Genomic DNA, 24,007 nt, shown 5'->3' with positions numbered 1-24,007 from the left:
AAACAAGCATTTAAAACTGATATACATAACCAGCTATGGAAGAATATATTAACTTGAAACTTCAGTTAATCCTGGGAAAAAATATTGACCATATGATGAGGTCTGATGGTAAAGTGAGATAGTAAATTAAGAAATCAGTTCATTTCTTGGCGGAATACACCAGCTGACCTTGTGACCCTGATAATATTTCTCACTTTTACTAAAGCTGATCTATAGATCACTATTTTTTACTTCCAGGAAAAGAGTTATTAGAAAAATAAAACTTACCCAAGATCTCTTTTCCATGGAAACTGATCTACTTCTGAAAAACTCAACATTAAGAAAATATCTGGATTAAGAAGATATCTGGAAATTTTCCTAAGGAAAAGTCTAAAGAAGCTAAATATTGATCACCCCATTTGTTTTAGGGCATCATCCCCATACACACATTAACAATTTCATTTCACTTCCCATCTCCATTTAACAAATATTAAGTTCCTACAAAGTATACTACTACATCACTCTGCAAGGTACTGGGAAACTTAGAAAAATAAGGCACCATTTCTGCCCTTAAGAGACTTATAATTGTATATTGTAAATATTGAATATGTACATAAAAATAAACTTAATTCATGACAGGTACAAAGTACACTGATATGAAAGTGACTTCGGAACATAACATTCAGCAATAATATTTCTCTGCTTCATCTGATCATATTTATTCCACAAGATTTGATAAAGTTACTATTTTGCTAAACATTATTTTAAGGTTTAGGGAAGTACTTAAGTTTTTAGAACGAAGGATTAATGACATTACTATTTAAATTAAAGGTTGATTGTCAAATGTTTTATTTACCAAGATTTTACATAAATCTTAGCTTCATTTCAGTGTTTCGAGATCCTTTCTTAAAGCATGTATTTAAATATTGTACACTTAAAAAATTTTAAGCTTCTTGATGTTGGAACTCTCATGTTCATCATTACATTTCCCACAGCTTCTCTAATACATTATGTTGCATGTAATACTTAAAAGATATCTGTCAAATAACAGATTCAATTCAAACATTTGTCAGGTACATATATGCTAAGCACTAACATAACTTGTATTATGATAACTAGAACACCTAGACTTTTAGGTACATAAAAACTGTATCTTATCTAGTTAACATAATACAAGTACAAAAAATGCTTTGTGTAGTCTTAAGTGGGTAAGGTATCATTATTGACTAAGGAAATCAGAGGTGCAAAAAAAAGCATTTGATTTGGGCTGTAAAAGATGAGTAGGAATTAAGTTGGTTAGGGAGATAGCTGTTCAAGCAAATTTGAACAAAGACAGGGAAGTAGGAAAGTGCAGGAAGTATGTTGGGACCTGGTGAGTATTATGATTTGACTTGAATCTAGATTATGTGGAAGGGAATAGTTTTTGAATCACAGAATTTGAGATTTAGAAGGGACCCTGAACAGCTATCTAGTTCAACCCATAAATGAAAAGAATCTACATTCTTACCTACCCAGCATTTAGTTATCTATTCTCTATTTAAAGGTATCCAAGAGGGGTGGCTAGGTGGTACAGTGGATAGAGCACCATCCCTGGAGTCAGAAGTATCTGAGTTCAAATCCGGCTTTAGACACTTAATAATTACCTAGCTGTGTGGCCTTGGGCAAGCCACTTAACGCCATTTGCCTTGAAAAAAAATGAATATATGCAAGGAAGGAAGACCTAAAGACTGAAAAACTGTGATACCAAATTGAAGAAGGTCTTGAATGCTATAGTTGTGTCAAATTATGGAGGGAAAGGAGAACAAGACTACAAGAACTCATTGAAGGGTTTTTATAGAGCAGTGAAATGACCAGGTAGATCCCTGTAAAAATAGGATCACATTTAGAGCTAGATAGGACCTTAGAAATCATCTAGTCCTGTTCTCTCTTTTACAAATGAGGAAACTAAGATCCATAAAGATTATCTAATTTGCCCATGGCTTCCAAAGCTATATGTGATTCTTCTGACTCCAAATCCATTACCTTCTATATCCCTAGTAGCATACTAAGCATGGGGCTTACAAAGAAAGGTTAGAGTGTTCCTGCTCTCAAAGAGTACACAATCTAGTGGGATAGACATTGAAATGACTATATACAGACAATCCATATACAGAATAAATTGGAAATCATCACCATTAGTGGAGGCACTAGAATTAAGAGGGATTGAAAAAAGTTAACTGTACAAAGTGGGATTTTAATTGGGACCTAATAGAAGGCAAGGTTATCAGAAAACAAAGATGAGAAGAGATGTTCGTGCAAAGGGGACAGCCAATGAAAATACAAAGAATTGGAAGATGGGCGTGATCTTGTTCAAGGAACAGCAAGACCAGTGTCACTGGTTTGAAAAGAATGTATCAGAAGGTGAAGTGTAAAAAGATGAGAAAAGTAGGGATGCTTTGGTTTGATAAGATGGCCTCTGAGTCAGGAAGAACCAGATTTACACTGTGCCTCTGACACTTACTGACTTTAACCCTGAGCAAGTTATATAACCTTAGTATCCCAGGCACTTCTCTGATGCTGTAAGCTGCAGAGCAAGTGCTAATTTGCATTGGTAAAAGTTCCTCATTGGTTGCAGGAGTTCCATCTACACCAAAAAAGAGGCAACTAATTTATTGAATCTAAGAAGTGAGGGAAAAGGAGTTATCAAAGATAGCAAAATAAAAAAGACCAACAGAATTAGGGAAAAGAGAATAAATTTAATTTTGAACATTGTGAGTTTGGGGACCTACTTGCAAAGATTTAGATTTTTATAGAGGAAAAAAACTTCATAACAAGGCTCTTTAATAGTAAAATGACTTGCCTCTACAGATAGTGGGGGGGTCCCCTTCTTACTATAGATTTCAGGCAAAGACTGGAAGACTGCCTATCTAATATGTTGTAGTTGGGCTCCTGTTGAGGTACAGATAAGGATTAGGTGACTTCTTGGTCTTCTTCCAGTTCTGATTGCACTTATTGTTGCTGAGACAGATATCCTTTAAACATTTGGAAATGTGAGTCTAAAGCAGTGGAGAGAACTGGAGATGTAGTTGTATCTGTATAGGTGACATAGTGGATAGAGCACACTACCTGAAGTTAGGAAGACTTGAGTTCAAATCCAGACTCACACAACTAATTAGCTATGTGATCTTGGGCAAGTTACCTAACCCTGTTTTCCTCAGGTTCCTCATCTTTTTTTTTTTAATGAACTAGAGAAGGAAATGGCAAATCACTCCAGTATCTTTGCCAAGAAAAATCTAAATGGTCACAAAGAGTTGAATACAACTGAAATGACTAAACAACAACAAAATGGTTGAAGCAATAACAATGAAGAAATGTACCAAGGGAGAGTGTAGGGAGAAAATAACCAAGAACAAAACAGAATACATAAAGGTTAGAAAGGACTATAACAAAGATAAATAGAATATCCAAAGAGAATGTGGTGTCTTAAGTCAAGGGAGAAGTGATTAATTAATGTCAGATCTTTGAGAGAAGTCCAGGAATTTAAGAATGGTGAGGCAAGAGTAAACCATTAAATTTGGCAGTTGTGTAGCTTCTAAGAAAACTGTTTCTTTTGAATGTTGGGAGTTGAAACATAATTACAAGGGAATAAGGACAGTAGTAGTGAGAAAGTGAAGTCATTATGACTTCAAATGTAAACTTTTCTAGAAGGGAAGATAATGTACAGTAATGGAATAGGATAGGTGAAGAGAAGGCTTTTTAAAAAAGGATTTCAGGGCCCTGAACATAGTTTTAGATAGTTGGAAATCAGTCAGTGAGCATTAATTCAGTATTTATTATGTATCAGGCACAGTGCTTAGTATACAGAAAGGGAAGAATAATCCCTGCCCTAAAGGAATTTTCAAGCTAGTATGGAGAAGTACATTAAAATTAGGGAGCCTGAGATGATAAAGGTTCAGGTGACATGGGGAAGCACTCCTGCTAAAGTGGCATTTGAGTTGAGTCTCGAAAGAAGGCAGAGATATGAGACCAAGATGAAGAGAAAGATCTTAACAGGCATGGGAGATAGCCAGGACAATGACAGGGAGACTAGAGATGAAATAAGTGGCAAGTAACAGCCAAGTGGGTAAGTTTCATTGTACCATGCATGGAGTGTGGGAGGGGAGCAGGAAGGGCCAGATTGTGAAGAGCTTTAAGTGCCAGACTGCTTTGTGTTTGATCTCAGAGGTCATGGGGAGCTAAAGCAGGAGGTAACATTGTCAGTTCTACTTTTTTAGGTCTCTTACTACTGTGGCAATTGAGTGAAGGGTGGACTGGAGGAGGTAGAGATTTGAGATGAGGATCAATTAGACAGCCACAGAGATGAGGGCCTGAATTCAGATGCCATGTAAGTGGAAAGATGGAAATATTGTAAAGAGAAATAGCAAGACTTGAGCAAGGTGGTGCAGGTCTTGGAATCAGGAGAATGGGAGTTCAGATCCAGCCTCAGAAATTTACTAGCTGTGTGACCTTGTGCAAATCACTTAATCCCAATTGCCTCAAATCCAGGACCATCTCCAGTTGTCCTATCATATCTCTAATGGATCCAGGTGGCTCTGGAAGAGAAAGTGAGGCTGGTGATTTAGCATAACACCCCCCCTTCACTCAAATCCAATTCATGTGTGTTTCATGGTCTTTAAGAACAAAGGACAGCAGCTAAATGGTGAAGTAGATATAGAGCACCAGCCCTGGAGTTAGGACCTGAGTTCAAATCCTGCCTCAGAAAGTTAATAATTGCCTAGCTGTAAGACCTTGGGCAAGTCACTTAACCCTAGTGCCTTAAATAATTAAAAATTTAAGAAAAACAAAAATAAAGGACAAACAGCAGCAGCAAGATTTGGCAACTTGTCTATGTTTAGTGATAGTAAGGACTCAAGGAGGACACTAAATTTCCAAACCTGGCAGATTGGGAGGGTGGGATAGGGCCTTTACCAGTAATAGGGAAATTTAAAACAACCAGGCAGTGTAGTACTTGAAATCACAAAGACTTAAATTCAGCCATGTTTTAATTGTGTGACCCTGAGCAAGTCATAAATGTTACCTGTCTCACAAGGCTGTTATGGGAATCAAATGAGGGCAGCTAGATGGTGCAGTGGATAGAGCACCAGCCCTGGAGTCAGGAGGAACTGGGTTCAGATATGACCTCAAACACTTAATATTTACTCAGGTGTATGACCTTGGGCAAGTCATTTTACCTGATAGCTTTGCAAAAAAAAAAAAAAGCACGTACACTAAGCATTTTACAAATATGATCTGTTGATTCTCCTAACAGCCCTGGAAGGTAGGCATTATTGATGCAGAAATAAGCAAAGAGATTAAGTGACTTGCCTAGGATCACACTCAGATCTTCCTAACTCCGAACCTGGCTCTCCTTCCACTGCACCATCTAGCTGCCCCAGGACCTCTTGATGTGCTTGCTGAGGTTTCTGTTTCTTCATTTGCAAAAAGGGCATAATAATAGCACCTACATCAAAAGTTATTTGAGGATCAAATGCAATTATATATAATAAAGAACTTTGTAAATATTGTATAATATTAGTTATTATTGTTATTATTAAAAGCTTAGGCATTTTTAATTAGAGATAATATGGTAAAAGAAGAAGCAGCTCTACTACTAGCATGGGAGAATGATAACTGACCTGAGAGAGGAGAGGACAAAAGTGTTTAAATCTTTTCTCTACCAAGAATTATCTCTGATCTGGAAAATACAGGACAAATTATAACTAATGGGGAGTTTATGCCCAGAATAAGTCTCTGAAACTAGTGAAAGAATATCTAACTGCCCATGATGCTTCAGGTATTAAGCTGAGCTGAACTATATCTTTAGATATTAAAATAAATGGGAGACATGATTATTGAACCACCATTGATGATGTTTGAAAAATGATAATAAATGGGAAAGGTTCAGCAGAATTAAAAATGTCCAAATAATTGTATGCCAATTTTTCAAAAAGGAGAAGAGTGAGGTCTGAAAAATTCATTATTATTCAGTTGTTTTTAGTCATGTCCAGCTCTTCATGACCCACTTTGTTGGCAGAGATAATGGAGTGGTTTGACATTTCCTTGTCTAACTTACTTTATAGATGAAGTAAACAATGTTAAATGATTTCCCTAAGTCTGAGATTAGAGTTGATTATTAGAGTTCCTGAGTCCAGGCCAGGCAATCTATCCACTGCATCATCTAGCTGCCCCAAACTCTGCAGGATTAAAGAGATCATTAATAATCCTATAGAAAAGAGCATAGTGATCACAAACAGCAAGTATGACTTAAGAATTAACTAATGTCTATTTTGAAGAAAAGATGAAGACTTGTAGACTAGATAAAAGTACAGTGAAATAAATTTTGACTTGGTTGAATGGCTAGGCTCAAACATTAATGATTAATAATTAGATTTTAGTTTGAAAGGTTTCCAATGAAAGGTCCAAAAAATATTTACTTGACTTTATTAATGTTTAAGATTTTATCAATGATTTGGATTAAGAGATAGATGTTATGCTTAGCGAATTTTCAAATGATGCCAAGTTTATGAAGATAATGAATGAAAGAATCCATGTTCACAAATTACCTTGACATGTTAAAACATTGGAAACAATACAGTAAAAAGAAATCTATTGGGATTAAATGATTTTTATATTTGGGTTCAAAAAATCAGTTTCACAGACTGGGGGACACATGGCTAGAATAGTAGTTTGTCCAAAAAGATCTGGGAAGATTGGTCCCCAACTACAAATGTACTATGAGTTAACAATGCATTGTGGTGACCAAGATAGTTAATGGAATCTGTGTCTACATTCAGAGAAACATAGAATCTGGGAATAGGGAAGGAGTAAGGATCCTGCTGTTATCTAAAGTATTGTTTTCAATTCTGGGGACCCCATTTTAGGAAGAATATTAATAAACTGGAAAGAATTTAAAGCAGGTCAACTAGAGTATTGAAATAGACCCATGACTTCATGTAATATGAGGACCAATTAAAGAAAAACTAGGGTGCTTGGTCTTGGGAAGAGAAGATTTAGGCAACAAGTGATAGTTGTTTTCAAATATTGCAGGACTCTCACACTTGCATAGAGAGATTAGATTTCTGATATTTGACCCCAGAGTAAAGAATTAGGAGCAGAACTTGGGATTTACAAAGAAGAAAATTTGGGGGTTTTTAGGTTTTTGCAAGGCAAATCGGGTTAAGTGTCTTGCCCAAGGCCACACAGCTAGGTAATTATTGTCTGAGGCTGGATTTGAACTCAGGTACTCCTGACTCCAGGGCCGGTGTTCTATCTACTGCACTACTCAGGCACCACCTAGCCACGCCCCCCCCAAAGAAGCAAATTTAAGCTTGATATAAGGGGGAAAAAGATTAGCAGCAATTGAAACTATTAAAAAAATGGAATGCTTTTTTGTTTAGAAGTTGCAGGATCTTGTTCATTGTGGATATTGCAAAGAAAATTTGGTTAAGAATTTATGAGCTATGTCATAGAAGGTGTCTTTTTCAGATATGACTTAGACTAGATAGTCTGAAGAGCTTTCCAGCTCTGAAATCTTTGGTCATTTAGAGATTTAATTTATCCACAAATAACAAATATTCTTTAGAGAATAATAATAATAATATTACTTTTGGTAATAGATGACTTGCCAACATACACTTGATCCGTTATTATCCACTGTTTTTTTTTTAAATCCCTCTCCAGCGCACCAGCAATATCCGTTCTACATTTTTCAAGGACTGTTTATATGAAGTATTTGATGACTTGGAGTCAAAGATGGAAGATTCAGGAAAACAACTGCTTCAGTCAGTCCTTCATCTGATGGAGAATGGAGCTTTGGTATTAACCACAAATTTTGATAATCTCCTAGAACTATATGCTGCAGACCAAGGAAAGCAACTTGAGTCCCTTGACCTTACTGATGAGAAAAAGGTAAAGAATAAAAAAAAAAAGAGTAAAGTACTACTCTCTGGGGCAAAAAGATATACTCTTGATAATTAACAAATATCCCTATTTCCTTAATAATGTTTGTAGCATTGGTACTCTTGCAAAGATGGAGAGATAACATCTGGACACCTAATTCTACATTATCTGATACAGTAAATCCTTTTGAATTGTAGTAGGGTTTTTATCATTAAATGTTTAAAATTTCTAGGTGCATATGACACTGATTTAGAATCTACTTCAATATAGCTCAACATTCAATATTAAAAAATATTTAAGAAACTATCTTTGCAGAGTTCTAGGACCTCAAAGTACAAAGAAATATAGTAAAATTGCCTCATGCCTCAAGACAGATTGTTAAATATTTATAATTACTTAACCCTTCACAGAGCTGTCGTGCCTTACTGTGAGCTACTTGGATCCCTGGCTTTTCAAAGTTTGTTTCAATAGAGTACAAACTCTGATAGGTCCTGCTAAGTAAAAAGGCTTTGAATTTTTGGTCCAACGGGGCATCAGGGGTTGGACTTCTGGCTAGCCAAGTCTTGAAGAGAAGCATCCTTTCACTAATTTGGCTCTAAGGTGATGAATTTTTCTATCACAATAACTGACAAAGATAGGGAATATTTATACTGACAAGATGATGCACAGTAAAGAAATTGGCTAACAGTAGATCAGGGAAATATGTATAAGTATGTAAATTTGTGTTGATACGTATATGAGGAAATTACAACTAAGAGGGTGACATCATAAAATCTCAGAATTGGAAGGGACCTGGATGTCCAAGTAATCTATATACATACTTAGACAGGAATGCTTTCTGTTTCTATGTCCTACAAGTGGTCATGCAACCTTTGACCTATCACCTGTCATATGGTAGAATTGATATGACATGTCATACTCTGTGAAGTACCCCCAAAGCTTTCTAAATACAGTCTCCTACTTTCAGGCAGAACTATACCTGCTAGAATTCAACTTCCAAGAGAGGGTGTGGATCTATGGTTCTTAGGAAGTTTTGAAAATAAGTACGTAGGGATAGCTAGGTGATACAATGAATAGAGCACTAGCCCTGAAGTCAGGAGGACCTGAGTTCAGATGCAGCCTCAGACACTTAATAATCACCTAGCTGTGTGACCTTGGGCAAGTCACTTAACCCCATTGCCTTGCAGAAAAGAAAAAGAAAATAAGAATATGCCAGGAAGATTTCTTTAAATTCAGAAAGCTTATTGGCTGATTTCCTGAAACATCCCATTCATTCCATTGTAATGAATGTAATTCCATTGTATAGTTCTGTGACTTTACTTCCTTACTTTGCTCCCTCATTTTGCTTTCCTAAGGAAACTCATTCATCAGTAAGTAAGCATTTATGTGTTCTACATTTTGCTAGGTGATAGGGTTACAAATCCAATTTAGCAATTGAACTAATATGTCCAAATTAGGGAATTACAAAGTTTCTTTCATGCTCCATCAGTCATTCTCTTTTTCTATTATCTTGATACTCTCACTATACTTTAAATATAAATAAAAATAAAACAAACCTCAAAAGCCATGCTTCCTTTGATCCATCTACACATATCTATAATCTTTTATCACTCTTCCTTCACTGCAAAACTTAAATAATAACCTATGCTTCTCTTTCTACTTCCTCACTACCCACTTTTCAGCCCCAGCATTTGATTTGTATATTTGTCATTCTGCTAACACTTCATTCTCTAAGGAGTTCAGTGAGTCTTAACATATCCAGTGGCCTTTTTAACTTCTTTTACTTCTACAATATTAAATACTTTTGATACTTCTTCATTATGCTCTTTCTTCCCTTTGGTTCCATGATACTGTCTACTTATCATTCCTTCTTGGTCTCCTTCACTGGTTTGTCATCACACTATCTACCAAATGTAAGCAGCCCTCTCAGGCTCAGTCCTCTTCTCTATCTACATTTTTTCTTTCATTGGTTTCATCTAAGAAAAGCAAATTTCCATGTGCATTGCAGCACATAAAAAGATATTCCATATTAAACTGTGAATCTGCAGTTCATTCCACTACCTTTAATATATATATATATATATATATATATATATGTATGTATATATAATTCTACATATTATTTTCAAAACTACCTTGCTTTGCTATGCTTCTTTCTGAACCTTTTTTCCTTCTCTGCATTTAGGAATCTTTGGGGAAATATCATTGTTGTTTTCCTCCATCTCCTCCCCCAGACAGATTATTGATATGATCACAGGGGCTTATTTTATGGCAGCTAAAAGCAAAAGACAGATTGATGATGGCTTTTGCTGATTATATACTATAGTTGTAATTATAGATGTAGCATCATTTATGTAGTTTGCTGACTTAGTAAATGAGTTTTTAAAAAAGAAAAAGCCACTTTGGAAAAATGATGGTGCCAAAGATCCTCAAATGTAGGACAAATTGATGCCCCCTCAAATTTTTCTGTTTTGTGTATTAACAAATTCTTGTATATCCATGACTGATTCCAAAGACAAAAATGCAGTGGTCCCAAAATTCACATAAATTTAATAATAAATCATTTAAGGAGAGAAAGAACTGTAAATATGGAGAGGCCAATTATGAGGATTAGGGAAGACCTCATGGGAGAAATCATATCTTTGGTGACCTTTGAAGGAAGGTAAAAATTCTGGAGAGTTCATGGTCAAGGAGTGGGGGAGGGATGTGGAATCCTGATACAAATAAACAATGGCAAGACATGGAATATTTAGTTTTGGGAATAGCTAATTGACCAGTTTGGAAAATAATTTGTTATGAAAATTTATTTGAAATAAAGATGAAAGGGTGAGATAGAAATTGGAGAGCCCTAAATCACAGGCTAAAGAGTTTGTAATTTATCCTTAAGGCACTAGGAAGACATTAGAAAGGAAGTGACATGTTTAGTCCTAGGCCTTAAAGAGATTATTTTGGCAGCTTGTATGAAAGGTAGATTAGAGGGCAGAGACTTTAGAAGTAAGGAGACAAACTAGGAGGCTATTAGAATTTTCTGGAGAGAATTATTAAGAACCCAAGCTAGGGTAGCAACAGCCAGGTGACTAAAAGGGGACATATGATAAGAGATTTTTTGGAAGAAGAATTGACAAACCTTAACATCTGATTGAATATGTAGGACAAAAGAGGAAGACAGATAAGATGGTTCCAAGTTACACACTTGGATGACTAGAAAGCTCAATAGATACGGTGAAGTTTGTAGGAAAGATAGATTTAGAGGAAAAGATGATTAATCATGAATACATTTGTAGACAAATGGGAAGATAGCAGTAAAGTTGGACTGAAGTTGGTATTTGGGTTGGTGGGGGGGAGGAGTGAGGGTTGGGGGCAAGGGGAAGAAGAATCATTAGGGTAGTTGTCAAAGGAGACAGGAAATTTTACCCTTGGCAAAAGGACCACTTATTTCTTCTTTAAAGATGATCAAAGAAGTAGAGAAAACAGTGGGTAGAAGAAAGCACTACAGAGGGCCTCAATTTTTCTCTAAAATCAGAAACAAGATAGTTTTAGCCATGGTTGTGTCAGTTGGTTTTGTTTAACTTTTTATTTTTTACGAGAGAGATTTCTGTTTGGGGGAGAAATATTTTGGGCAAATGAATGTAGAATTACATATCTATATAAAGATAAGTATATGCCTGTATGTATATGTATTATGTTATATATTAAAATTTTTGATAAATAGGTATTATTAACTGCTGATTGACAGGGGATTTGGGGTGGTTTGGGGAGTTTAGGAAGAGAAACAGCTACTGCAATGAATATAACAGATTCAAGCAAAGAAGAAGAAAAACATTCCTAGAAAGTTGTGAGTTGAATTTAACAAATTTGAATTTCTTCAACTAATTTAGATAAAATTGACTAATGTGAATTTATAGTGGATCCTTAGTTCAGCACTCTTACATAATTTTCTTCAGTAGCATTTAGCAATAAAAGAAGGAAGAGAGAATTTGGATGGTGAGAAAGCAGAGAAGCATGAATTGAGGTAGTGAAGAATAAGGTAGAAAATTTTTTGTTTGTTTTTTAAGAAATACTTTATTTTGAATTTTACAATTTTTCCCCCATTCTTCCCTCCACCCCCACAGAAGGTATTCCATTAGTCTTTACATTGGTTCCATGTTATACATTGATCTCAGTTGAATGTGATGACAGAGAAATCATATCCTTAAGGAAGAAGAATAAAGTATGAGATAATAAAATTACATAATAATATAACATGTTTTTTTTTTCTAATTTGACAGTAATAATCTTTGATCTTTGTTCAAAATCCATAATTCTTTCTCTGGATACAGATGGTATTCTCCATTGCAAATAACCCAAAATTGTCCCTGGTTGTTGCACTGAAGGGATGAGCAAGTCCATCAAGGTTCATCATCACCCTCATGTTGCTGTTAGGGTATACAGTTTTTTTCTGGTTCTGCTCATCTCGCTCAGCATCAGTTCATGCAAATCTTTCCAGGCTTCCCTCCTGGTTTCTAATAGAACAATGGTGTTCCATGACATACATATACCACAGTTTGTTAAGCCATTTCCCAGTTGAAGGATATTCACTTAATTTCCAATTTTTTGCCACCACAAACAGGGCTGCTATAAATATTTTTGTACAAGTGATGTTTTTATTGAGGGGTTCTAATGCTAGCTTCATCTCAGATCTTGGGCAATTAACTTAAACCTCCTATTACCTCTTTGTCTCATTGAAAAATAACTCATGTGAAAATACTTGAAAATCTGGAAGAAAGGAATCATGGAGCCATAGGACCATAGGCTTAGAGAGGAAAGGGACTTGGGAAATGATCTTATCCAACTCCTTTATTTTAAAGTTGAAGAAATTTAGGCCCAGAAATTGAGTGACTTGCCCCAAATCATTATACAGTAAATGGCAGAATTTGGATTTGGATCCAAATTCTCTGACTGCACATATAATTTCTTCCTAGGACTTTGCACTGACAGTGACCTTTATTATTATCTTAATACATATTTTTTCTTCTCCAATTATGATGTCCTACAATTACCCTTATAAGAAATCATGCAAAATCTATTTAAATAGGGGCAGCTAGGTGGTATAGTGGCTAGAACACCAGCCCTGGAGTCAGGAGAGCCTGAGTTCAAATCCAGCCTCAGACACTTAATAATTACCTAGCTGTGTGACCTTGGGCAAGACACTTAACCCCATTGCCTTACAAAAACCTAAAAAAAAAAAATCTATTTAAATATCTCCAGTTAAAAAGCATTCCCCCTTCTACTACTTTAATACCAGTCCTCCCATTCCTTTTTTGGATGACTTTTAATTGTTCAGAAATTTTTTTCTCATATTGAGCTGAATCTTCCTCAAATTCCATATATTGATCCATAAGATCTACCTCTTGACCCAGGCATAGCAGTAAGTCTAATCCTTTTTCCACATGGCAGTCTCAGAAATTTGAAGAGTGGTCCTGCCTCCTTTAACCTTTTCTTGAAGGATTAAACATGTACAGTTTCTTCAGTTGATTTTGATATGACATTTTATGTACCTATCCACTCCTCCCAATTCCTGTTCTAGACATGTTTTATCATTCTATGTCTCTACTAAGCTATGGCACCCTGAATTGAACCCACTAGACATTTTATGGCCCAGTAAGAACAAACAATTATAACCACTAACCTCATTCTGACCCACTTTCTTTTGATTATCACATTATACTACTAATTCATCTTGATCAGCCAGAATCACTAGATTTCCTTTATCTGTACTTATACAATTGATTTTACTTCAGTAGGCATTTTAGATATGTTTGCTTATGAGATCTGCAATATTCCTGAGGTAAGTACTGTAAGAGTTCAGGATTGTTATAGATAAGTACTTATTTGGAGTTACCTTCAACAACTCACTTGTACTTGGGGCTAAACTTAGGATCATACTTTCTTGAATTTTTTTTTTTAGATCAATAGTTGACCACTATGAAAGTGTCATTCCTATCTGATTTTTAATATGTGTGTGTGTGTGTGTGTGTGTGTGTGTGTGTGTGTGTGTGTGTGTGTATTATGGTTTTCTACATCCATATGTGGCTCGCAGAGATTCATATGAATTGCCATTTCTGGTTCATTTGATACCACTATTCTGATCAGAACTTATCATTTTATAGATTGTGACTAGACCAGTTACTCACCTAGTAAGTGGCAGAACTAAGATTTAAACCTAGGTCTCTTGTCTCTATATCCATTGTTTTTCCTAGTTTACTAGTTTATGTTTTGGCATTTATCGAAACAGGGAAATGTAGAATGGAAACTGCAGTGAACTACATTACTGCCTTTAGAGGTCAAGAAACTGAAAAGATGTAAATATCTGAAAACTGAACCTTAAAAAACAATCTCTTGCCCAATTATGACCTCTGAACAAATTCTGGACTTTCCTATTCTGCTAAGCTCTACTTATGTTGTACAGGTCTTGGAATGGGCTCAGGAGAAGAGAAAGCTGAGTGTATTACATATCCATGGAGTCTATACCAATCCTAGTGGAATTGTACTTCATCCAGCTGGCTATCAGAATGTTCTGCGTAATACTGAAGTTATGGTGAGTGCTTGGGGTCCTGCATGGCATGTTGGGAACTGTTTTCTGAGAAACTTCTGAACATGAGTCACCATTTTAGAAAAGGGAGTCTTATTTCCTCTAGCAGTAGGAGAATATTGGAAGATCAAGCATTCCTCTTCTGTTCTTCACAGCTGGTGGTGTCAGCATTGTCCTGGGAAACTTAAAGCTTCTCCTGGGATACCAAAATATAGGAATTTTCCCAGCTTCATTTTACAGGCATTTAAGACCAAAGTATGATATTTTGTTGCCATCTGGTGGTCATTATTTATATTTATCAATACAGAATACATTGTTAAATATTATCATCAGTAGGAACATATACTTTGTGGAATTTTTTTGGTTAATAATGATAGTTTTGTATGGAGCCATCCACATTTGTTTACCTACTCTCCCTTTTGGAGATTAATTGGAAGACTGTTTCCCCCAACATTTGGGAAATGACTTACCAAAACTAGGGGGTACAATCTCTAGATTTTTCCCTTCACTTGCAACTCAACTTTTCTGGGATATAACTTATAACCTTGACCCCATTAACCATTTTCTGGACTTCTGAACAACTCTATTCTTTAAATAACTCGAGTCATTGACAATAGAAATGTAATAAATAATACTGTGACTTTTCTAGCCTAAAGACTGGAACTAACTGATTATTTCCAGGACTGGAAACATTGAGAATTATAATAACTTTTTTTTTGTACTTTTTTGAAATCAAATTTCCCAAAAAAGATGTAAGTATTTGTGTGTTTTCCCTTGACATAATCTTTAATTCTGTTACAGATTCCATTATAATTTGTGAGGAATGATACCTTAGATTAATTTCCTCTTTTCTGTATTCATTTCTTCTTTCAATATCTAACTGAAGATTATTTTCATCCAGTAGCTTATACAGGTATGGGGGAGGGTTTCTTTAAGCCAATTAGGAGCAGGAAAGCCTAATGGCAATATCATTGTAATTCTTTAACTATTAGAACAGACTTCAGAAGTATGAATGAGGAGTTTCAAAGAAGGGAAAGTGATCAGAAAATTTGAGGTAGAATGCAGAATTTTAAAAAGGCAAACTAACAAGTTCACAGTGTTGGATAAATTGATAAGAAAAAAGCACAAGACAATATGGTGGGTACCCTTACTTAAAACCTCTCCCTTGAATTCTACAGATGTACTTGTAAGCAGATGGATAAGGATGGTCTTACCCACACTACTAATAGTCAAATTTACCTTCTCTAGAACAAATAGAAAGGATCTAATCAGTCAGTCAGCAAACATTCATTAAGCACTTGGGATACAAAGATATAAAGGAGGCAGTCACCTGTCCCCAGAGAGCATATATTCTCTCATGGGAGACAATCTGTACATATGAATATATCCAAGATAAATACAAGTTAATTTTAAGATAGAGAAACTAGCAGCTGGGAGGATCAAGAAGGACCTTATATAAGAAGTAGTATTTTGAGTTGGGCTTTGAAGAAAACCAAGGATTCTTAGAAGATCAGTACAAGAAGTACAAATACAAGAAGATAGGAGAAATGTTATCTGTAAGAAGCAGCAAAAAGGCAGGTTGGTTGGATTAAAGAGTACATAAAAGGTGATAATGTATATAGTAACCACCGCTAGGAATATTTGGTAATTGGTTCTGTGGCCATTGCTTTCTGATCCAAATTAACTAAATTACAAACATTCTAAAGTCTCCAGATAATAAGAAGGGATTATTGTGTGTTTTTTCTGCCTGATCAGTTTTTGTCATACACTCCTTGGAATTAAGTAGTACTTTCTTTTTATCCCTATAACCACAGAATTTAAAATCTCAAAATGGGAAAGAATCTGAGAGATTTTCTAGTCTGAAAGAAGGCTGTCCCCTCCAACATCTAGACTTTGACTGAAATCATCTAGGAAGAAGGAGAATTCCTCTGCTTCCTCAGCCTTAAATTATTCCTGACAGCAACCTTACATTCACCTTTTTGCAACTTTTACATTCAGTGCTCCTTTAGTTCTGCCTGGAGTCAGACAGAACAAGTTTAATCTTCCTACATAATTGCTTTTCAGATATTTGAAAAAAGTATATCATATCTCCCCACCATGACTTCTTTTCTCTGGACTAAATATCATGAAGTCTTCAGTTGATCCACATATTTTATTGTCTTGATGTTCTTCTCACATTGGTTGCTCCTCTCTGGACACTTTCCAGTTTATCAGTATTTTTTTTTAAATATAACATTCCAGGTCAGCTGGGTGACTCAGTAGATAGAGCACTGGCCCTGGAGTCAGGAGGTCCTGAATCCAAATCTGGCCTTACACTCTTAATAATTACCTAGCTGTGTGACCTTGGGCAAATCACTTAACCCCATTGCCTTACAAAGACCAAAAAAAATATATATATATAATACCCAAAGCATGAGCTATAATCTACCTAAGGCAGAAGAAAACAGTGCTTATAACTCCCTAGAGTTATATATCCCTAGACCAGGATACCATACTTCTCTATTAATGTAGTTCAGATCACAGTAGCCTTTTGAGTTGCTGTATCACATTGTTGATTTCATTGAACCTTGTGGTCCAATTGAAACACCTCAGATCTTTTATAACCTCCTCATCTTCTATTCAAAGATTTGGCTTGATTTAACCTAAATTTAAGGCTTTAGCTTTATCATTTTAAGTTTATTTTTATTAGATTTGGCCAAGAATATACATATCTTCTTTGAAGCTTTTTCCCCCCATAATTTATTTAAGGCAGTGGGATTAAGTGACTTTCCCAAGATCACACAGCTAGGCAATTATTAAGTTTCTGAGGTCAGATTTGAACTCAGGTCCTCCTGACTCCAGGACCAGTGCTTTATCCACTGCCTGTCATCTCTCTCATCTTCCTGTCATTTGCAATTAATAAACATGCTTTTTATGCTTTTACTGAAAATACTAATTTAAATGTTGAACAGCACAACATAATGATAGCTTCAATAACATTTCACTAGAGACTTTCTTCATTGACTTTTAATCTATTAATGACTAGTTCCATGACCAGCCAGGGAGTTCTGAACCTGCTGAACTGTACAGCCCAAATTTTTTCATCTTGTCCATAAAAATACCATGAGAAACCTTGTTAATGCTTTGCTAAAAATCTAGCTAAACTATACAATATTTTCTTGACCAACAATCTAATACCACTATTTTAAAATGAGGTTAGACTGACTTAATTTGTTCTTGATGAAGTCATGCTGATTTTCAATGATCATTACTTCTTTTGTCATATATTTATTTACCACTCCTTAATATAATTCTGTTAAAAGTTCTGTCAAATCCTTTGACTTATAGTTGACATACACTTTTCTCTTCCCTCTTTCGGAAGTGGGGGACATTTGCCCTCTGCAGTGCCCTACAGTATCACATTTGGTCTCTGCCCACTATCAGAGATCATTGACAAAGGGTGCCCAGCCTAATGTTTGCTACATATGGATTCAGGAGGACCTGGCTTTGAATCCTTCCTCAGATGTTTCCCAACTGTGTGACTGTAGATAAGTCGTTGAATTCCTCAACCAACATCAAATGATGAAACAATTTGCACATATCAAGTACAACATAGTTATTTTAAAAATTCACTGATATTCATATAGTGGTCACATCTGCCTATTCTTCTAGTACCCTGAGATGTAGTTCATTTGTTGTGAAGACTTAAACTCAAGAATAGGTAATGCTCTCTTACTATCCCTCAACTCAACTTCAGTATTAACTCTCTATTGGCCATTTTGTAGTCTGTCCCTTTCTGATCAAATATCATTCTCCTTGCAGAGAAAATCAAGACAGAATAATTGTTGACTAGCCCCTCCTTTGTTATGTTCAGTATCAACCCATGTACCCAAATAAGCAATCATATCCTCCCATACATGTGAATGTGATAGAGAGGAATCTTGGAAGGAAGTGACCTCTGAAATATACCCTGGATTTCAAAGTACAGATTCCAAAAGTTTAGAGACAGGTGAGATTCATGGACTAAAATACTATAGGGGAAGTCAGTTCAGAAAAGAAATTCTGAAGAGAAAAAACAAAAAACAATCTTTATTTGTTGTCCTTAGTTGTCTCAGCTCATTCTGCTCTTTAGCATTCCTGAAACAATTCTTTCAGAACCATACTATACTTTTCCATTTGTCCTCTATTAATTCTATCCTTTAAACATATCTTTGTTTTTTTTGCAAAGCATTGGGTTAAGTGACTTGCCCAAGGTCACACAGCTAAGTAAATACTATGTGTCTGGGTTCAGATTTGAACTCAGCTCCTCCTAACTCTAGGGCCAGTGCTCTATCCACTGCACCATCTAGCTGCCCCTAAACATCGTTTAAAAAATATAAATTGGTTGATAAGTTCCTACGGTATCTATTTTAGTCTCTTTACACTACTTCCTTTTTTTTCTCATCAAAATTGTTTGTTTTTTTTCTCTTCAGAATTTCTTTTCTGAGCTGACTTCCTCTATAGAATTTTATTCCATGAATCTCACCTATCTCAGAACCTTTGAAATGTATACTTCTGAAATCCAGGGTACATATCAGACTATTTCCACTTTGCTTCTCTTTGGCCATAGGCTGGGCAAGAGGTCACTTCCTTCCAAGATTCCCCTCTGTCACATTCATTATCAACTTGTTTCATTCTCTATTATAGATGAGGGTCAGATGTAAAAATAGAATTTACTTATTTTGAATCATGTATTTAAAGACTGAGATTATTAGCTGCCTTTTACAGTACTATTCAGTTCCACCTTTTTACCTGTTCTGTTCATTTGGAATAAGATCTGTGCTTCCAGATCCATAATCTAGACCTGTTACTTTGTCAAATCTAGAGTTCCTTGGGTCAAATTTTTCATCCTGATTTAACTCTTTAATTCTCCCTGCTGGTTTACCTGTCTTTGAGGTAGTTATATATAATGCTTCTTATACCAGAAGTAACATTACTAAATTTTTTCTTCTGAGAATATTTGATTATATTTATTTCTGTTCTTCTAATATAGCTCTACTCTGTGGAGCTCTGCTTGTGGTATATAAATAACCCATTTGTAGCCATTTTGATTAGATTTTCTAGACTCATAGTGAATACATTCTTACCGGTATTTGTTAGTTGTATTCTGATGCTGGCCAGGAGTACTATATTTAAGAAATCATTGTCTTATACTCAGACACTATCATCTTCTCAACCATCTGTTCAAATTCCCAAACAACTTTACTATCTTTTTTTATGTATTTATCAACCTGAAGATCTCTATGTTCACAGTCCAAGAATGTAAAATAACAGATACCTGTGCAATGACAAATGTTAGACAAATCCTGATAAGAGAGTCTATAGGGGAAAGCCTTATACTATCAAAAACAAACAAAAATCTCTTTGCTCTGAATAACTAGGGGACAAATATCTTTGGCAGAAAGATAGTCCTCTTAAAAGACTTTGTGAGGTTTTATGCCTGGTCTTATTTAATGAGTTATGAAAGTTTTATGATCAGTATGAACACATGGGTGACAGGTTGTTTTTAACATAAGATGTGTTTTCCCAGCTGTTGTCAGATACTCATTGATTTCTGTCTTCCTTCTAGAGAGAGATTCAGAAACTCTATGAAAACAAATCATTCCTTTTTTTGGGTTGTGGCTGGACTGTAGATGATACCACTTTTCAGGCCCTGTTCCTGGAGGCTGTTAAGCACAAATCTGACCTAGAACATTTCATGCTGGTTCGGAGGGGAGATGTAGATGAATTCAAGAAACTCCGAGAAAATATGCTGGACAAAGGGATCAAGGTGATTTCCTATGGAAGTGAATATGCTGATCTTCCAGAATATTTCAAACGTCTGACCTGTGAGATCTCAACCCGAGGCAGAACAGGTAAGAAGTATTTGAGACTGAAGACTCAGACAATGGAACTGGACAGGATCCCACAACTTTTAAATTGGGATTACCACAGAGACTAAAACCTGTGTAGTAGCCTAGCCAAATCTTCAAGTTAGATTGGGAGCTGCCCTCAAAAATGAGATTAAAATACCATTTAGGATATATTTTTGTTTTGGAAGAATTAATAATTGCTGAAATGTGATTTTTGTTGTCATGGGATGTTTTTAATCCAAGATCCAAAATCCAGAAAATACTTTGGAATGTTTTGAAGTTGTTTTGGGGGGGGGCGGCTAGGTGGCACAGTGGATAAAGCACCAGCCCTGGAGTCAGGAGTACCTACCTGGGTTCAAATCTGGTCTCAGACACTTAATAATTACCTAGCCATGTGGCCTTGGGCAAGCCACTTAACCCCATTTGCCTTGCAAAAAAAAAACCTAAAAAAAACCGAAATTGTTTTGGGGGGAAAGTGTTCCATGGAAATCCAATTCATTTGTGAGGTTTGAGAAATGCAGAAGGATCTTGATTTATAAAGTAAATATGTTTCTGAAAAGCTGTGTATAAATTAAGTGCTTATGAGGTAAATCATTTAAGATTTATTACTGTACTAATGTAATTGGTCAGGATTTTTATGACTAATCAACTCATGGTTTCTTTTGAAAATCTAGATTTTTGCAAATCAGACATCCTTAAAGTACACGTAATTTTACACTGATGAAGGATGATCCATGAACTTTGAAAATTATCCACAGTTGTGCTTTGGCATAAAATGATGAAATAGAACACTTTTCAAGAAAGGTTTACATAAATGACTTGAAAGCTCATTGATGTAGTGGATAGAGAGTACTGGACTTCTGTATTTAGAAAAACCTGAGTTCAAATCTAGTCTCAGACAATTACTAGTTGTGTAACCCTGGCATTTAAATTCTGTCTGCCTCATCTTTCTCATCTGTAAAATGGGAATGATACCATCCGCCTCTCAGAGTTATTATGGGGATCAAACATTTTGTGTGGGTGTGGGTGTGTGTGTGTGTGTGGGTGGGTGGGTGTATGTAAATATAATATTAATATTGATTAATGTATATTAAATATTACATAGAAAATATTTGTAAAATGTTTAGTATAATGCCCTGCGTTTAGTAGGTACTTTAAAATGTTTGTTTTCTTCTCTTATTTACCTGTAAGATATATATAAAAAAACTTTACAGTTACCTTGAAGGACCAGGTTGAGTGAGACAGGTTGTCATAATAGAATGAGCTCTGGACTGCGAATCAGAAGGTCTGAGTCCTAGTGTTGACTTTGTTACCAGCTAGTCCTATGAGAATAAGCAAATCACTTTATTTTTCTAGGGCTCAAATTTCTTTATCTTTAAAATGAGGGAATTAAACTACAGAGTCATTCAGACTACCATGCAGTCCTCTTCAGAAGTTTTGGGCTTCTGGGGGGGGGGGGGGACTAGTTAAAATTAATTAAATTGCTTTAAGATTTTTATCTGTTGCTAAAATTTAGCTTTTAATGAATCTATTGCTTCTCAGATTTTCCCATAGCTAAAACTATATTAAGCAATAAGTGGTCAGAATTGGAAGTAATGTCAGGGATAATATAGTTCAACTTTTACCTAAGTAGAAACCCATCTACAAAATCTCCATAGATTGTCATCTAATGCTATTTCTGTTTTAGGCAACTTGGATTATTAGGAAATTATTCTGTTCAGAGCCAAAATCTATCTTTGAAACATATTGATAGCTTTTTTTCCCATGTATTCTTCCTAATCAAGGCTTTCCCTCTTAATCCCTCTTTCTGATAATGGAGTTTCATATACTTAAATGCAGTATCCATGCAGTATCCTGGCCTCCTAGGTCTTTTCTTCTCTAGATTTAACATTCCCCAGTTCCTTTAGCAAAATGTCCTCTTCTGGATATGTTGCAGCTGATCAAAGTTCTCTCTAGAATGTGACACTAGATACAGGAGGAAGTCTAGGCAATGTACAAACAAAAGATATCAATTAAAATCTATTTTTAAGCAATTAGATACAATTAAAAATTTAGGAAGGATCTTTTTTAAATGTGATACAACTGAACCCACTGTTTCTAATGTGTGCTCTGACAAAGGAAGAGTGTAATTCATCTCTTTCATTCTTGCTTTTAGTAAGCAACATAACTCATTTCACTTGAACAAGCATTTTTTAATGTATCTACTTTATGCACACCACTAAAGTTACTGACATACTAATAAAACCATCATTACCAGTAGGGAGCTTACTATATACTGAAATACTTATATATAGATAAGAAAATATAAAGTAATAGAAAAGAGAGCACAAAGATCACAGGGTATCATAGTGTATCATTAGGTAAACTTTGAGCAGGAGGCCTTGACAAGAATGTAGAGTTCTAAAAGCAAAAAAAGAAAAAAGTAGGGGCAAGCTTGGTGGCACAATGGATAGAACATCAGCCCTGGGGTCAGGAGGACCTGAGTTCAAATCTAGCCTTAGACATTAAATAAATAATTACCTAGCTGTGTGACCATGGACAAGTCACTTAACTGCCTTACCAAAAAAAATGTAGATTGGATGATATGAACATGAAACAGAGCCAGACCATCCATGATCTGAGAAATCTGGTGAATGATATTTCAGACTTATGCCTTAAGAAAATTATTTTACCATCTAAGTGAAGGATGGAGTAGAGAAAGGAGAACTGGAAGAAGGGCAACTACTTAAGGAGCTTTTTTAATATTTTAGGTGAGAGGTGATGGTTTCCTAAAATAAGATTAAGCAGGAATGATGATTCAACAAAGGAGACAAAGCCATAGAAAAAAATAAGAAAAATGTACCATAAGTCAGTCAATGGTAATTGATTTTTAGGGAGAATAGTTTTAGTTGAGTGGGTAGAACTAGAAACTAATTTTTTTTTTAAATTTATTTAAGGCAGTGGGATTAAGTAACTTGCCCAAGATCACACAGGAAGTTAATTATTAAGTGTCTGAGTCTGGCTTTGAACTCAGGTCCTCTTGACTCTCAGGCCAGTGCTCTATTCACTGCTCCACCTAGCTGCCCCAGGAAACCAAATTTTAAGGAAATGAGAAATTAATTGAATATGAGAAAGTAGAAGCAGCAAGATGACTTGCTAAAAGTTTAGCTATGAAAGTGAGAAGATATATAGGATGATAGCCCTGTTATCTTCAAGTTAAATGGGTTCTTTCTTGTTTTGTTTTTAAGGATGAGAAAGACCTAGTCCAGTAGATAAAGACTGAACTTGAGAGAGCAGTGAGGTACAGTGCAGAGAACAGTGACTTTGAACTAAGTGCAGCAAGCATTAAGACTTACTATGTGAAAAAAAATTAAAAAAAGACTTACTATGTGCTTAACTGTAGTACTAAGTGTTGATGATGTTAAAAAAATTTTTTAAAAGGCAGAATCCAGTTTCTATTCTCAAAGAACTCAATCTAGTAATGAGAACAGCTTTGTAAATAACTATATACAAATAGCAGAGAGAGACAGTTGAGGTGGAAAAGTAGGATGCACTTCAAAACCCAAACACAGGATCTTATTGTTGATTGGTAGTTGATGGGGAGCCTGGAAGACTGACTGGAGTAGAGAGAAACATGTGACAAGAAGACCATACGGCAGACTATTGTAGTAATTGTATTGTATTGTAGTAA

General features: G+C 35.5%; 1 protein-coding gene across 2 annotated transcripts in view; it reads left to right on the top strand.

The window, feature by feature from the left end:
• FAM118B (family with sequence similarity 118 member B) overlaps positions 1 to 24,007 on the top strand; it is a 46,508-nt gene that overhangs the window by 11,625 nt on the left and 10,876 nt on the right. For both annotated transcript variants that reach the window (XM_074216377.1, XM_074216376.1), the window contains 3 exons: positions 7,678 to 7,905; positions 14,345 to 14,473; positions 20,055 to 20,340. In XM_074216377.1, coding sequence (XP_074072478.1) covers positions 7,678 to 7,905; positions 14,345 to 14,473; positions 20,055 to 20,340 — 643 coding nt within the window. The remainder of the gene's footprint in view (positions 1 to 7,677; positions 7,906 to 14,344; positions 14,474 to 20,054; positions 20,341 to 24,007) is intronic.

This window comes from Macrotis lagotis, chromosome 1 (genome assembly GCF_037893015.1).
Source record: "Macrotis lagotis isolate mMagLag1 chromosome 1, bilby.v1.9.chrom.fasta, whole genome shotgun sequence".
NCBI classification, from domain to species: Eukaryota; Metazoa; Chordata; class Mammalia; order Peramelemorphia; family Peramelidae; genus Macrotis; species Macrotis lagotis.
Note: the sequence above shows the minus strand (reverse complement) of the source record. Positions and strands in the feature narration are given on the sequence as shown.